Below are 16,771 nucleotides of genomic sequence, written 5' to 3' on the forward strand. Positions count from 1 at the left end.
AGGGAGCGAGGAGCAGGCGCCGCGCGGTGCCAGGACTCGTTGCCGGCACGCCTGCCTGGTGGAGTCCCCACGACGTCTCAGCCGCCGCCTCACGTGCTGACGCCGACCGCAGGCCCCGCCCCCGCCCGGCCCCCCAGGCTCTCGACCCCGCCTCCGCCCGCAGTTGCCTCCTCCGCCTGCAAGCGGCCCTACGTAAGCGGGCAGGGGCGGGCTGGTGGTGTCGGTGCTGCCACGTCCTGGCGGCGGCTCGCGGAGCGGCGGCCTTGCGGGAGACTGTAGAGCCGGAGGTGGAGGAGGTGGGGCTGCCGCTGAAGCCGGATGTGAATCTAGTGCTGTGTACCCGGGTGGGTGAGAATCCGACGGGCCTGGAGAGGAGCGCCGACTGCAGGTCTCTACGGGTGAGGGGGACCGGGGGTCGGGGAGAGAGAGCGGGGCCCGGCCGGATGCCCTGGGTGCCGGCTTGGGCTTGCCCTTCAGGTTTATCAAACAGGTGTGACTGCTACCCCTGGGCGAGGCGGGCTAGGCCCGGTCCGGGGCGGGGGGAGGTTCCGTTCGGGGAGCTGGGCATTTATCTTCGCCAGCTGGGTGCGTATGAGGGCGTAGAGGGCAGTTTGGAGCAAGTTGAGCGGACACACGTGTGGAGCAGAGGTTAGGGATGATGGCCAGTGGTCCAGCCGTGCAGGAGGTGGCCCTAGCAGGCAGGAACAGAGACTGAGGTCGAAACTAATTTTTCGTTCGTCAGGCTTTAGCGTGGGGGATTGAGACAGTTGTTCACAGTCTCTGCCGCCATCGGTTTTGAAATGGGCACGAACGCCTCTGGCCCTGTTTTCCACCGTTCCTTTCCGCGTAGCACCCCACGGCGGTCAGGAGCCACTTGAGGACATGATTCGGCTCCGAAGATCACCTGCACTGACTAAATCGGGGTTTTCACCGCAGGAAAGACGGACATCCTTTGTCTCTTCCGGGGGCTTCTACCCCTAGAAACACTGAGTACTGTGATTTCTCTTATAGGAGCTGTTTATGTAAGTCGAACTCTTAAAATTTCATAAAAAATTGAAGGGCGACTATAGTTTTGTTAGGATATACACTCGTGAATAAATCCTAGAATGGACCTCAAGAAATCATTTAGGTCAGTTTCATTAGGCAGGATTCACTGACATTTTTTAGAATAGGGGAGACACCTTCCTGTCTGGCACGATGATGTAAATATTGGCTTCTATTGAGTATGGTACTGTAGAGCTCAAGACGGGAGAACATCGGAGGATTTAGTCCCAATTCACTCATTGGCTGTGTTACCTTGGGGTCAAGTACTGAAAGCTCCACGTGCTCCAGCTTGCTCGTGGGTAGACTGGGAATAATGCCTAAGTCACAGGGATCAAATAAACTATCAGGAAATTTTAAAATTCTCAACTGAAGTGTAATTGCATAATTTAATAAATATAGCTAGGCCTATTAAAATCATCACCGAATGAAGTGTTCTTTAGATTCACAATTCAGTCAAATTACTATTGAAATAGTTATAAAATGTATGTAGACGAACCCCAAAGTCTCAAACAGCACACGGGCCCCCTTCCTGCTTTAACCATGTACTGAAGTCATACAGTAATGCCCCGAAAGCTCCTGAGATATGTAAAGTCCATTTAGATTTGACCTCAGATTGTTTTTTTTAATTTTTATATCAACTTTTGAAATCTTCATTCCCAGTATCTTATTACTTGTTGCTCTCAGTTGCTTGATTCTAGCAGCAGCTCCTCCCCACGTATATTCTAGTGCACTATAGATGCTGAGAAACCTGTTGAAACTATGTCCAAAGAATTGGCAACCGACTGAAAACCTGATGTGATCTTAGTAAAAATGAATATGGTGTATGGTTTTTGTGATATCACTTGTAGCAGTTTGGTAATCTTTTTTTCTTCTAGATATTCTGAAATGTGATCTCCAGATAAGTCTTTTTTTTTTTTTTTTTTTTAACCAGATAAGTCTTTATACCATTAGTTATTCATTCACTAGGCATTTATTGGGCTAAGGTTAGGCATATATGGGCCTTTAAATGCTTGTTAACTTAGTAGTTAAACAGAAAAGGTACTTGAGAAATACTTAAGAAGGGTTAGGGTTTACTTTTTAAAATTAATCTAAAATCTTCAAAATAAGACCCCAATGAGGGAATTCCCTGGCGGTCCAGTGGTTAAGACTCGGCACTTTCACTGCTGTAGGCCCAGGTTAGATCCCTGGTTGGGGAACTAAGATCCCACAAGCAGCGTGGCCAAAAAAACCCAAAAAAGCAAAACCAAAAGAAACAAAACAAAATAAGACCCCAATGATAATGGTGAAATTCAGCTTCAAACAACTGTGCGTTTCTGTTTACTGAAATTTCCTATATTGTGGTACCTGCGGGCACTTTAAGATGCTGAAAATTATTTCTTTTGTAAACCAAATAAATTTACCTGTTTTGCTCTTTTATAAATGCTTTTGAAATTTAGTATCAAATCACATCTTACTTTAACTTGCCCAGCATATTAATTGGGCACCAGCAGAATTTACTGTATGGGGACAGAATAAGATAAAAGAAGGTAACCTTAAGTATGGCTCCGTTTTGTAAAATAGCTCATGTAAACATTTTGATATTAATTTTTTTAAAGATTTTTTTGATGTGGACCATTTTTAAAGTCTTTATTGAATTTGTTACAATATTGCTTCTGTTCTATGTTCTGGTTTTTTGGCCACGAGGCATGTGGGATCTTAGCTCCCCAACCAGGGATCAAACCTGCACCCCCTGCGATGGGAGGCTAAGTCTTAACCGCTGGACTGCCAGGGAAGTCCCTTGATATTAATTTTTGATTGCCATAAGAATATGGATTCTTATTTCTATCCAGAATGCATTAAGTACTTTAACTAGCCTGAAATTCTCACTTTCCAAATATAAGTGCTGCTTTGACTAAATTTTAAACTCTTGCACAATAAAGTAGAGAATTCACCTTCACTAGTGCCTCTGTAGTACTACAGAGTAGAGAGTCTGGAGTCACGCAGGAATGGTTGCATAATTTGTGGCAACATTAACAATTTCGACAGTGGCAGCAGAGAATTAAGTGCGGGGCCCTGTGTCCTTGAAGCTGGCCCTGGTTGCGAATCCTCACTGTTCCTTATTTGCTCTGTTATCTTGAGCTAGTTACTGTGCCTGCTTTCTAGTCTGATAGATCTTTCATTGTATTTTCATTTGTATATAAAGTACTCAATAAATATTAGCCAGTATCATGTATTTTTATCATTCATGGAATAAGACCATCGATTAAAGAAAAGCACAGGAAAATATTAGTATTTACTGTTTAAAATCCTTTAAAGGCTTCATAATCCTAATTCTCCTCCTGTGTACCTCCCCTCTCTCTCTCAGAAATTATTAACCCTATTTTGCGAGTTTTCTAGGCACATTTCATTGTAAACTCAGGCAACTTTATAGGAAGAAGAAATCTAGTTAACTTTAAATTATCTTAATGTCCATCCACATTTCCTTTTGAGCTTTCTTTAAACTTCATGCTTACAACTGTATGTTAAATAGCATGAACATCAAAATGTTTAAATGGTATGTTGTCTTGAAGAACTTAAATTTGTAATACTTTCTGACTTCTGCACTTAGTGTACACATTTTACTTTATTGATAAATAAAGGCAGACTTCTGCCTGTTTATCTGTATACCTGAAAAACAATTTTGTTATCCATCTTTCAGATTAGAGTACTCTCAAAAGCCTCAGGGGTCCAATTATCAGGGACAAATACTAAAGTGCATGCACTAAAATTAATCTACAAAAAAATCTGTTTCAAGTGGACCATAAGCTTGTTAAATTTTATGAATGATTGTTTTGATCATCACAATTTCCTTACATTACTATTCTTAGATCCAGGCATAGTTTTTACAGCATAACATGATTTGAGTCCTTTTTGAGGGAAAGAAAACAAACCTCTCAGTATTCTACATAGTAACTATTATTTATTTATTTTTGTATCTATTATTTTTAAAGTTCTTTCTTTCCTTTCCAAGAATGCTTTCAGTTTAACATAAACATAATAGATCATCTTTTTGTAGCTCCTGTACCCAGCACAGTGCCTGACTCATGAATTAATTTAAAGGTGAACAAAGTTAACAAGGACGTATAAAAATAAATTTTAAATTAGTTGCTAACTGAAGTATCAGTGTATCTTGTTGAACACTTGCCCTGTGCCAGGCACTGTTAGGTACTTGTATACAGTAATTCATTTCTTCTAACAGTTTCATCTCCATTTTACAAATGAGGAAACATTCTCAGTTTAACTTCCTTAGCCATCATCACACAGTTGATGTTTGAACACCAGGTCTGACTCCAGAGCTCATGCTCTTTCCACGTCTAGGTTTCAATTTCAGCTTTGCTAATTCTGTGACCTTGGGCAAGTTACTTGTCTACACCTGCATTTCCTCATCTGTTGAAATGGAGATAATAATCATCCCTACCCTGTAGGATTGTTATAGTAAGTGAATTAGTAATGTGTAAAGTTCTTTGAACAATGCTGGCACATAAGTGCTGAACCAATGTTAACTTCTATTATTACATCACAGTACCTTCCCAAAGCCTCTGCTATACTGCAGCAGAGTATATATATATATATATACATATATATATATATATAAAACCTATATATAATAGTTACATAGGGTTATACAGTTCAGTCGACCTTTAAGGAAAACTTAAGAATAGTTGCCCTTAAGCATATTGTGACTTATGAAATAGGGAACATCTGGGAGTTGGGTTATTGGGGAAATTGTTCTGTTATTAAGTGGACTTTAATTTTTCTGGCATTGCTTTCTTGTTTTATGGTAGTATGTTATGGATATATATCTTTAAATTCTTCATTTCAAAGGAGTACAGGCAGGTATCAAATAGAATACAGTTGACCCTTAACAACACGGCTTTGAACTGCAAGGATCCACTTATATACAGATTTTTCTCAACAGTAAATATTACAGTACTACACATTCCAAGGTTGGTTAAATCCACGGCTATGGAACTGCAGATACAGAGGGCCGACTATAAGTTATACATGATTTTTCGACTGCGCATTTTTGACTGTGTGGATTGGCACCCTAAACCCATGTTGTTCAAGAGTCAACTGTGGTTTCTTTAGCTGGGCATGGGCTTACAAATCAAAGTTCAGGGTTGCCTTACAATCTCCTAATAATTGTTAGAAAGACTTTCCTCCAGCAGCTCTGTTCCACAGAAGTGTGCCCCACCAGCCTTTTTTTTCTCTTTTTGGCTGCGTTGGGTCTTCATTGCTGCGTGCGGTCTTTCTCTAGTTGCGGCGAGCGGGGGCTACTCTTCGTTGTGGTGTGCAGGCTTCTCACTGCAGTGGCTTCTCTTGTTGCGGAGCACGGGCTCTAGGCGCACGGGCTTCAGTAGGTGTGGCTCGCGTGCTCTAGAGCACAGACTCAGATAGTTGTGGCACATGGGCTTAGTTGCTTTGTGGCATGTGGAATCTTCCCGGACCAGGGCTTGAACCTGTGTTCCCTGCATTGGCAGGCAGATTCTTAACCACTGCGCCACCAGGGAAGCACCGCCCCCCACCCCCAGCCATTTTTATGCTTCATATGTTTTGCATTCTTTCTATCATTATATCTTATTTAAGTCTCAGTTTTATTAGACCACACCTAATTAGAACCTGACCATTTCTGAATGTTCAAAAGAGAGGAAAATACCGTAATTGATCATTTTTCAATAGCATGAAAAGCACTGGCTTTTTTTTTTAACATCTTTATTGGAGTATAATTGCTTTACAATGGTGTGTTAGTTTCTGCTTTATAACAAAGTGAATCAGTTATACATATACATATATCCCCATCTCTTCCCTCTTGCATCTCCCTTCCTCCCACCCTCCCTATCCCACCGCTATAGGTGGTCACAAAACACCGAGCTGATCTCCCTGTGCTATGTACCTGCTTCCCACTAGCTATTTATTTTACATTTGGTAGTGTATATATGTCCATGCCACTCTCTCACTTTGTCCCAGTTTACCTTTCCCCCTCCCCGTATCCTCAAGTCCATTCTCTAGTAGGTCTGCATCTTTATTCCCATCTTGTCCCTAGGTTCATGACCTTTTTTTGTTTTGTTTTTTAGATTCCATATATATGTTAGCATACAGTATTTTTCTCTTTCTGACTTACTTCACTCTGTATGACAGACTCTAGGTCCATCCACCTCACTACAAATAACTCAATTTCATTTCTTTTTATGGCTGAGTAATATTCTATTGTATGCATGTGCCACATCTTCTTTATCCATTTATCTGTTGATGGGCACTTAGTTTGCTTCCATGTACTGGCTATTGTAAATAGAGCTGCAGTGAACATTGTGGTACATGACTCTTTCTGAATTATGGTTTTCTCAGGGTACATGCCCAGTAGTGGGATTGCTGGGTCGTATGGTAGTTCTATTTTTAGTTTTTTAAGGAACTTCCATACTGTTCTCCATAGTGGCTGTATCAATTCACATTCCCACCAGCAGTGCAAGAGTGTTCCCTTTTCTCCACACTCTCTCCAGCATTTATCGTTTCTAGATTTTTTGATGATGGCCATTCTGACCAGTGTGAGATATCTCATTGTAGTTTTGATTTGCATTTCTCTAATGATTTTGAGCATTCTTTCATGTGTTTGTTGGCAATCTGTATGTCTATTTAGGGCTTCTACCCATTTTTGGATTGGGTTATTTTTTTGATATTGAGCTGCATGAGCTGCTTGTAAATTCTGGAGATTCATCCTTTGTCAGTTGCTTCATTTGCAAGTATTTTCTCCCATTATGAGGGTTGTCTTTTCATCTTGTTTCTGGTTTCCTTTGCTGTGCAAAAGGTTTTAAGTTTCATTAGGTCCCATTTGTTTATTTTTGTTTTTATTTCCATTTCTCTAGGAGGTGGGTCAAAAAGGATCTTGCTGTGATTTATGTCATAGAGTGTTCTGCCTATGTTTTCCACTAAGAGTTTGATAGCATCTGGCCTTACATTTAGGTCTTTAATCCATTTTGAGTTTATTTTTGTGTATGGTGTTAGGGAGTGTTCTAATTTCATTCTTTTACATGTAGCTGTCCAGTTTTCCCAGCACCACTTACTGAAGAGGCTATCTTTTCTCCATTGTATATTCTTGCCTCCTTTATCAAAGATAAGGTGACCATATGTGCGTGGATTTATCTCTGGGGCTTTCTATCCTGTTCCATTGATCTATATTTCTGTTTTTGTGACACTGGCTATTCTTAAGCTGCTTAGATGTAGCTGAGAAACTTACAGGTTTTTAGAAAGACTGCTGTGAAAACAAAATCCAGTAGATAGTCTTGGTGTGAATCTATCATAGCTGAGACCAAATATTCCAGTGAATGCAGAGAATTTTCTGTTCATGGTTAATAATATTTTAAAAAGTTACACACCCAGTAAGTCTTCTTTAGTGTCAGGTAAAACTGATGAGTTACTCCTTAGCCCAATAATAAAATTAAATAATGTAAAAAAAAAAAAAAAAAAAGAGCTCCTGAAAAGTCAGCTATTCACAGTGCTACACTAGTAGCACTGACCCAGAGGAAAAAATGCTTTAAAGGTCCTATTAGAAAATGGAGTTTTCAAGTGTAAAACTTCTAAATTTAGTCACTTGTTTACTGTCTGATAGAATCTGTGAGTTTTCTATAGAGCTCTAGCTGTGGCATTTGATGTTAGAGTCAGGATAGGCTAAAATAAAATACCTTGCATACCTGTTAAAGAATTTTTCTAATTGCATTAATTTTTATTAAGAAATTGACATTCTTGGGCTTCCCTGGTGGCGCAGTGGTTGAGAGTCCGCCTGCCGATGCAGGGGACACGGGTTCGTGCCCCGGTCCGGGAGGATCCCACGTGCCGTGGAGCGGCTGGGCCCGTGAGCCATGGCCGCTGGGTCTGCGCGTCCGGAGCCTGTGCTCCGCAACGGGAGAGGCCACAGGGGTGAGAGGACCGCGTACCGCAAAAAAAAAAAAAAAAAAAAAAAAAAATTGACATTCTTGACAATCAACAATCTTCTATTAAACAAAATGGCTTAACATTTAAAATTTTATTTTAGACCTTACTGCAAAGATGAAACCTGATGAAACGCCTATGTTTGACCCAAGTCTACTCAAAGAAGTGGACTGGAGTCAGAATACAGCTACATTTTCTCCAGCCATTTCCCCAACACATCCTGGAGAAGGTTTGGTTTTGAGGCCTCTTTGTACTGCTGATTTAAATAGAGGTATGGACTCAGTTTACAAATTCTGGTTAGACTTATAGTTAGCATTCTGTGTTCTCCACAAACACGATGATGATGCCTATAATTTTTAAAAATACTATTGGACTTTTATATTATTCTTTGTGCTTAAATTTTAAAGTGACTGAGAACTCAATTCCCATGTGTACAGACCAGATGTTACTGTATTACAGTACTGTATTACAGTATTTCAAATGACTTAAGTACAACAGTGTTCCTTCCTAATTAAGCAGCCAAAAAGGGGAAATTATCTTGTATAATGACACGTAAGGAAGAATCTTCTCTAAGAAGCTGGATGGAGAATGAGGATAAAGATAATTTGCCTTGGATAAGTTGCAAAAGGTTTTGTCTACATGTATTCCTTTTTTTAACATCTAAATTCTCCAAAATGACTTCCTTAAATTTCAGTAATCAAAAATTAACTTTTTACAGTTTTCTTCTTGGTAGGAAATCTTAAGAAACTATTATATTTTGGTCATATTAATTATTGGGTGTATAGAAGTTAAGATTCCCAACATTCTATGCTATTCACATTAATTTAAAGTAACATTAATGAAATTAATCAGGAATCTTTAAAAACTGTAGTCTCAACAATGTTATTTATATTTTATTTTACAAATAGTATCATATTTGGTCATAATGAGAATCTTGCATTTTTAAGTAAAACCAAAGCACATATTTGGGAAAATTAGGCATCCCTTGTGTTGAATGTAATGCAAATTACACTGAAAGCTGTACATGCTGGTTCTGTAAATATTGAGTATTAAGGTCAGCACTATTCCAAAAATGTTATGCAGGCAAAAACATTGGTAAAACCTACTACTATTTGTTTTACGTAGTGATAATAGAAAGAATAATGGGTTTCAGTTTAATCTTTTAAAATAGTTCATTACATAAAGTTTTGAAAAAATAATTGCTCACCAGCTTGACACATTACTTCTTTTGATATATATTTCATTTGCTGTTCTCATGACTTGAAATCTATTTTTCAAAACTAGGTTTTTTTAAGGTACTAGGTCAGCTGACAGAGACTGGAGTTGTCAACCCGGAACAATTTATGAGTAAGTCCTACAGTCTCTTTTTCCTGAAGGAAAAGAAATAAAGGGAAACAAGATTTTATTTTTGTTTAGACCTCTGTTCAGTGTCTACTTGTGGTTTTGTTCAAATAGCTCGTAATTATTCAAATAACAAATTAGCTATTTTCTTATTTAAATGTTTAATGTAGCTGAACTGTTTTAGAATCCAAATGTAGCAACTACCATGTTTTACAAAATACCTGGCTACTTTTAGATAATTACTGTAGCATAGAGCCTGTGTGGCAACCTTAGAGAGTGTTTTTTATTGTAGTGTTTACCTTTCATGTGGTTAGGTCATTTCACAGAAATTTCATCACCCAATCAAAAATGTAAGAAAATATGTTCTAAATTTATTTTTTGGTTCATTTATATTGAATTTTAAGGTTGGCAGGTATCTTTTAGTTCATCCCTCCCCCTTTTTAATACATATGAGAGGATGGAAATTAAAAGAGAGGCCAAATGACTTCCCAAGATCACAGGAAGTTATTGGTAAGAAAAGAACTACAACCTTCCTGACTCCATCCAATGCTCTTAACAGTGTCTTCCTATTTTCTTCATTTCCTTCAATAGGTAATTTTATTTTGTACTCTATATGACCTTCCTGAGATGAAGATTATTATTTCCTGATTCTCATTGTTTCTTTTCCTTCATTGAATTTATTTCTTCCCACTCCAGACCCATTACTAGAACAAGACTGTGGAAATAAACAGTATGTTGAGACTGTTAGGCTCAGTTTTTATTCTTGAATTCTTCTTTGCAGGCATATCAGATTAGATGAAAAATCATGTTATTTCATCAATATAAGTACTAAAAGTCAATTTGAGGGGAAGATATTTATTCCACTTTTGCTCCTGTTTGCTATGTGGCTTTGGGAAAAGCTGGGAAATGAAGACTTATTTTTTTATCTACTTCACAAGGTGCTTTCAAAGCAAACAAAAATGATGATTCTATTTCTAAAACAGGTCATGTAATCATGGAACACTTGAGAGCACAAAGGGAAAATTGAAAACTACTTTGTCAAGTTATTTTAAAATCAAAAGACTAAAAATTAAAGAATGGAGACACATAAACATTCTCTTATTAAAATCTGCAAAGAGTTTTGTTCTGTGTGAATATCTGTTAAGTGAAAACGTTAATCAATTTAAAGTTAACTAGTAATGAAGATATAAAAGTTATCATACACTAATCACAGAAATGGCAACATGTACAATTTATTTGTATTTTAAGTGCTGTTCATCTAAAATAGCTATCTTAGTCTTACTTTATTTTGCTAGAAGATTTTTTTAAATGTATGGACTATGTCCCAGTTGATATTGATTGCTTGCTGATATTTCAACTACTTGGTCATTTTTAATAATTGATATTTTCTTTAAAATTACTGTGGTAAAATAGCTATAAATATTCAATAATATTTATTGAAGTAAGCTAATTCTAGTATTTTTCTGGCACCTAATAAAGTTTAATGTCTGCCACATAACACTGTTTTCCAATTTCCACAGAATCTTTTGAGCACATGAAGAAATCTGGGGATTATTATGTTACAGTTGTGGAAGATGTAACTTTAGGACAGATAGTTGCTACAGCAACTCTGATAATAGAACATAAATTCATCCATTCCTGTGCTAAGGTATGAGTTCATATTAATGCTTATGAGTAAAATGGATATGTGTTTTCTAGCAAAATCGACTTTGAGTTACCATTAGACAAGTCTGTTTTCCCACTGCTTTTTATTGTAAAATGAGAGAGCCAAATATTGGCTAGAATAAAAGTTTTGCTTCTTAGAAATCACTTAGTAACAGTCAATTTCCCATTGTCTTCTAAGAGTTATGAGGAAGAAAATGTGTTAATAATATGAATTGTTTGCTAAAAATTGTTCTGTAAGGTGTTAGAATTGGTATAGACAAAGAGAAATCGAATCAGCATCGTGGAATTTGGCAGTAATGTTTGGAATCTCTAATGCTAATTTTTATTCAAAAACAATACTTTGAATATACTACATTAACACAAATTCCCATCAGTTTCCCAGTAGTAAAGGGTTCAGAATAATATATTCTGTTCTAATTGTGACACTTCTAATGCCTGTAGATTTCCTTCACTCCTCATGACTCACATGAAATAGTAAAGAAAACAAAACCTAGGTAATCCAATGAGAATATGATAGAAAACACTTGGAATTATTCTGTGAAGTATGAATTTTGGTGTGGTTTCTGTACTAGAAATTAATAAACTGTATTTGGATGTCTGAAATAAATTGCAATTAAGCAAGGAGTAGGATGATGGATGTAGTACATTCATGACAAGATTACATTTTGGTGATGTGGATTTTGAGACTTACTTTAAAATAATGGGGTGGGAAGGTTTAAGATACAGACAAAGCAAAATTAGGCCACAAATTGATTGACTGTATTATCTCCTCTATAATAGTAAGTTAAAAAACTTTGCATTTTGCAAAGTTCAGGTTTACAAAACATTTATCAATTAATTCTTACCGTCACTTGTTGATTTAACTAAAATAAAACTACATGCTTAGTCCTTTAAACATTGTAAATATTTTCAGAGAGGAAGAGTAGAAGATGTTGTTGTTAGTGATGAATGCAGAGGAAAGCAGCTTGGCAAATTGTAAGTAGGCAGAAACAAGGTAACTCTGGATAAATTAGATACTCTTTGTGTTTCAGTTTACAGTTTCTTGCAAGATACCTTTTTAAAAGTGATTTACTGTTTGAAGTTTTTTAAGCATCATTAATTATGAACTCATTCTCACTCCATAGCTTAGACTGAATTTAATGAAGAAATGAGGTATTTTTATATAATTTTTACCACAAAGTTTGGAAATTGGAAGTGTACTGTTAAAACAGCAACACCTTAGTTATTAACTTTTAATAGTAGTACCTTTTTTTTTTTTTTTTTTTTTTTGCGGTACGCGGGCCTCTCCCTGTTGTGGCCTCTCCCGTTGCAGAAGCACAGGCTCCGGACGCGCAGGCTCAGCGGCCATGGCTCACGGGCCCAGCCGCTCCGTGGCATGTGGGATCTTCCCGGACTGGGGCACGAACCCGTATCCCCTGCATTGGCAGGCGGACTCTCAACCACTGCGCCACCAGGGAAGCCCCAATAGTACTCTTATACTAGTAGGAAACAAACTTTTGGTGAGCCAAGTAATTTGTCCATTTCTCTGTCATATTTAAAAACAAAGGAAATGTTCTCGGTTACGAAGTTTTAGAAGCATGTACTGAAACAGCCTTCACAGTGTAATCCTCTATACATTTATCTAAATCTTTTAAAGTAAGTTTCATAGGTTTATTGCTTATTTATAAAATAGAACTTGCTTTTTAATATTATCCCTTCTGAGTTTTAAGGAATTCACTCAGTAAATATTAAGCACCTGCTACATGCCAGATACTATTCAAGGTATTTGGTATATATCAGTGAATGAAAGAGACCATTTTCCAGTATTTCTAGTCCATGTAACTTAGTCATGCCTTTTATAATCGTGTAACTTCAATCAAGAGGTTCTGTCTTCAGAATAAGATTTTTCAATCTATACAACATGAGAAAACCCTTCAGGTAAATTTTTGTAGATCTTTCCTAGTTTTTATAAAGATGTATACATTTTTGCTTTGTTTACACTTGTTACACTTGTTTACACTTGTTACAACCAATCCAGAGTTAACCTAATACATTCTTTCACAAATATTTAAGTAACTTTAAAAATGATAAAGATCAAAGCAATTATTTACCCATTTTATGTTGGCTATTCCTAAAAAGTTTGAATAGATCTAGAGAAAAAGATTAATTTTGGCCATATTTTTAAAAAGGTTTCTAGTCTTTGGTGTTAATATTAATGTTAAAACCTATTTTTAAAGAGGGTTTAGGGTGAGTTCAGGGTTTAGGATAATATTTGTTCTATTTATTAATGGGCTGGAGATTACTAAAGTATATTTGAAACAAAATCAAATGCTTTGGGTGATTTAAATGTTTAACCACTTACAATTTGAATGTTTAAATGAATACAGTGGGAAGGGCCATGATCTAATAAACCTATCTGTAATAAAAACTTGAAGTTTTATGTGATATTCACTCACATTGTTACTAAAATCCATTTTTATTAACAAATGCTCTATGCCTTGCCTACCTTTTTTTTCTTTAATTTTAGGTTATTATCAACCCTTACTTTGCTAAGCAAGAAACTGAACTGTTATAAGATTACCCTTGAATGTCTACCACAAAACGCTGGTTTCTATAAGAAGTTTGGATATACAGTATCTGAAGAAAACTACATGTGTCAGAGGTTTCTGAAGTAAAACCTTTTAAGAAAGACATCTGTCAAAGGAGCTGATGCAACAAGGCTACACTCTCTTCCTAGAGTTAAAGTATTTTGTTGCCGCAACCCAGTGACCTCCATAAATACTGGATTGAAAAAAACACTGTAATACAAGTATAATGACATTTAGAAGATTACTTTGGGCTGGTGAGACATGCTGAGTTTAGATTACAGATGAAATTGTTAAGGGGATGATTTTTAACCAAAGGAGTATATTTTTAACTTGAATCTTTTCTTGCATTGTATTTTTCTAAAGTTCGGCTTTATTTCTTAGTAGTCAGTATAGGTAGTAAGAAGTTATATGTCTGCTATCTGTACTGCTCATTAAAAAAAAAAGCATACAGTGAATAAGGCTGTTGCTTATCACATTCATAAAATTAATATTTTTTTCAAAGAAATATATCTAAATACCACTTAGGGGTGTATCATTTCACATATATTACGTGAAATTGGATGTTAGACATATTATAACTAAATGTAGTTCAGTCCAACATTTGCTGATCCTAATACTATACTGGCAAACCTGGTGAGCCTTTAAAATAAGGAGAAATGAAAATTAACTTCTTATAAAATGTGACAATTTAAATGTACATCTAAAAGTTGATATAATTCTAATGTAGCTGAAGTACCACCTGTCTTATATGTTAAATGTAATAATTATTCATTTGTTTAAAATATCTAAGAGAAATATAAGGTACTTTTTAACAGTGAATTAGTAAATCCTGGCATATTATGTATTTCCAAGCTGATTTCTCATTTTTCCAGGGGTGTCCGAGCCTCTCTTCTGAGTAACATTTTTATGAAAATGGATTACGAAATTGAGTGGAGTATTTTAAAATGTATCATACTGCATTTATTATTACATTCTTAAAATGTTGATGGAAGCTTTTCTGTTTAATGTGATTATAATGGTACTATTCTGGTCACTATCCTATTTTGATTTTATTTATTTTAATTATTTTTTTTAAGTTGAAATAAGAATTAGATACTTCACTACTGGTTCGAATCTTTTACATTTCATGTTACATTAAACCTGTTCATATGAATAGTCTTTTGTTAGAATCTAAATGTTTTCTGTGCTTTTCTTGAGTTGTCTATTGAATTATTAGGTCAAGTCATGGTTCATAAAATCTTAGTTTTGTGTACCTTTTGTAAAAGGAGCTTAGAAAGTAAAGATCACCTGTTTCTCATCCCTTTGATTCTCACCTACCTCAACTAGATTTCAGATTTCCCTCCATGCAGTAAAGCTAAAGTCGGCTTTCTAAAACAACAGAAATTCTTCACCATCAGAGGGTGTACTACTCACCTGCTAATGATATAGGCAGATGAATTGATCTGTCCCTAGTGAAAGCAACAAAGCTAAGTTTTGCTTTTTTAGGAGTCCGATAACCTTGATAACACCAGCTTTACTAGGTACAGTCTGGTAATTTAAAACCTCTGTTAACAAATAAACCTAATAGGGACTTCCCTGGTGGTCCAGTGGTTAAGATTCTGCGCTCCCACTGCAGGGGGCATGGTGTTCGATCCCTGGTTGGGGAACTAAGATCCCGCATGCTGTGCTGCATGGCCAGGAAAAAAACAGCACCAAAAAAAACCCTAATAGAAGGCAAAATTAAATACTTTATTTCATTTCTTACCACTGAACAATTTGAAGTAAAACTATAAGGTGGCTATTTCAATAAATCCCTTTAAATAGTGTTCTTAAGGTCTTATCTTAAATCCCCCCCCATACAGGAAATAGAGTTGTAGGTAAGGTGTAATACATAAAAATTGTGTCATTGAGGAAACTGATGATCTGTATTTAGCTTTAGTTAACCAGAGAAATTTGATTTTTCTAAGCCATTTTGTGGGTAAAACTGAGTATGAAAAAAACTGCATAGAACATTTCAATATATACACTTTTGAGCATTGTTTACTTTTGAAAAGGTATAACGAAGTGGCAATTGTGATTTTTATTTTGCTCCATGTATTTTATATATTTGTATTTCACTGACTCTCAAGCACTTTTTTTTCTTTTTTACATGTAACATTTGGAAATGTGGATGCATTTTATGATCAGTGGCTTGTCTTAGTTTATTCAGCAATATTTTTTGCCTTTTAGTAGGATCAAAAAGATGGTGTAGAGATGCTAATGATGATGTCTTAGATTTGATGAAGAATGTTATGTAGGTAGGCTAACAAGGGGAAAACTGAAAGCAAAAAGTATTTTTTTTAATGAGCTGGAAGCTGTTCTATGGATGTGGCCTTACCCTTTCCTTCATTCACAAATTTCCTCACTTTCAACTCCAAACTTGTTCAACTAATTGTTTAAAATATACTTGAGCTGGGGCTTCCCTGGTGGCACAGTGGTTGAGAGTCCGCCTGCCGATGCAGGGGACACGGGTTCGTGCCCCGGTCCGGGAAGATCCCACATGCCACGGAGCGGCTAGGCCCGTGAGCCATGGGCGCTAAGCTTGCGCGTCCGGAGCCTGTGCTCCGTAACGGGAGAGGCCACAAGAGTGAGAGGCCCGCGTACCACCTCCCCCAAAAAATATATACTTGAGCTGAAACTTGGGCCTTCCCTGTACTGACCATAATTTTTATGTGTGATCACAATGTTTTAGAAAATACTCTTAAGTGCTTCTCAATATCCAATGTTCATTCATCCTTCTTAATCTGTGTGGGACTAAAATTGGGTTACTTTTACCTAGAAGACAACAATCTAAGTAAAGAGGTTCTGAGGCATAAGCAGTATAAACGAGCTTTTCAATCTTTTTGAGGTATAATGGCACACCAGTTTTAATACAACCATCAATCTTCACAAAATAATTTTAATACTTTGTGCCTGAGCTAGCAGCATCTTGCACTGTGACATTCCTATACATACATAAGCATTTGATCCAAGTACAGATGTTAAAAGCAGAGTAACTTAAGCAATTGTCTATACAAAGGTAAATAGACACTGTAGGTTATTTTTCTTTGTGAATTATTTTTGCTGCATAGTAAATTGCAATTACATGTCAGTATAATGTTACTGATCTACAAAATACACTTTGAACTGTGAGGTATGGCAACTCCCTATGAGAGAGAGCTAGCATGTAAACCTGAATATTTTGAGTGATTTTT

The 16,771-nt window shown here is 36.8% G+C and overlaps 1 protein-coding gene across 1 annotated transcript; it reads left to right on the plus strand.

Annotated features, from left to right (window-relative positions):
- The first annotated feature begins 302 nt into the window (after positions 1-302).
- On the plus strand, positions 303-14,726 carry GNPNAT1 (glucosamine-phosphate N-acetyltransferase 1). The gene is made up of 6 exons (XM_065872309.1): positions 303-398; positions 8,090-8,257; positions 9,271-9,333; positions 10,848-10,975; positions 11,906-11,967; positions 13,499-14,726. Exons 2-6 carry the CDS (start codon positions 8,104-8,106, stop codon positions 13,644-13,646), a joined length of 555 nt encoding a protein of 184 aa, XP_065728381.1. The 5' UTR covers positions 303-398; positions 8,090-8,103; the 3' UTR covers positions 13,647-14,726.
- Positions 14,727-16,771: the final 2,045 nt, after the last annotated feature.

Source organism: Phocoena phocoena, chromosome 2 (genome assembly GCF_963924675.1).
Source record: "Phocoena phocoena chromosome 2, mPhoPho1.1, whole genome shotgun sequence".
NCBI lineage: Eukaryota > Metazoa > Chordata > Mammalia > Artiodactyla > Phocoenidae > Phocoena > Phocoena phocoena.

What these genes read in the sequence shown, in the direction of transcription:
- GNPNAT1 (XM_065872309.1), top strand. Translation starts at nt 8,104, where the DNA reads ATGAAACCTGATGAAACGCCTATGTTTGACCCAAGTCTACTCAAAGAA. An exon ending in TACTGCTGATTTAAATAGAG is followed by an intron (nt 8,258 to 9,270) that starts GTATGGACTCAG and finishes TTTCAAAACTAG; the next exon opens with GTTTTTTTAAGGTACTAGGT. An exon ending in CAACCCGGAACAATTTATGA is followed by an intron (nt 9,334 to 10,847) that starts GTAAGTCCTACA and finishes CAATTTCCACAG; the next exon opens with AATCTTTTGAGCACATGAAG.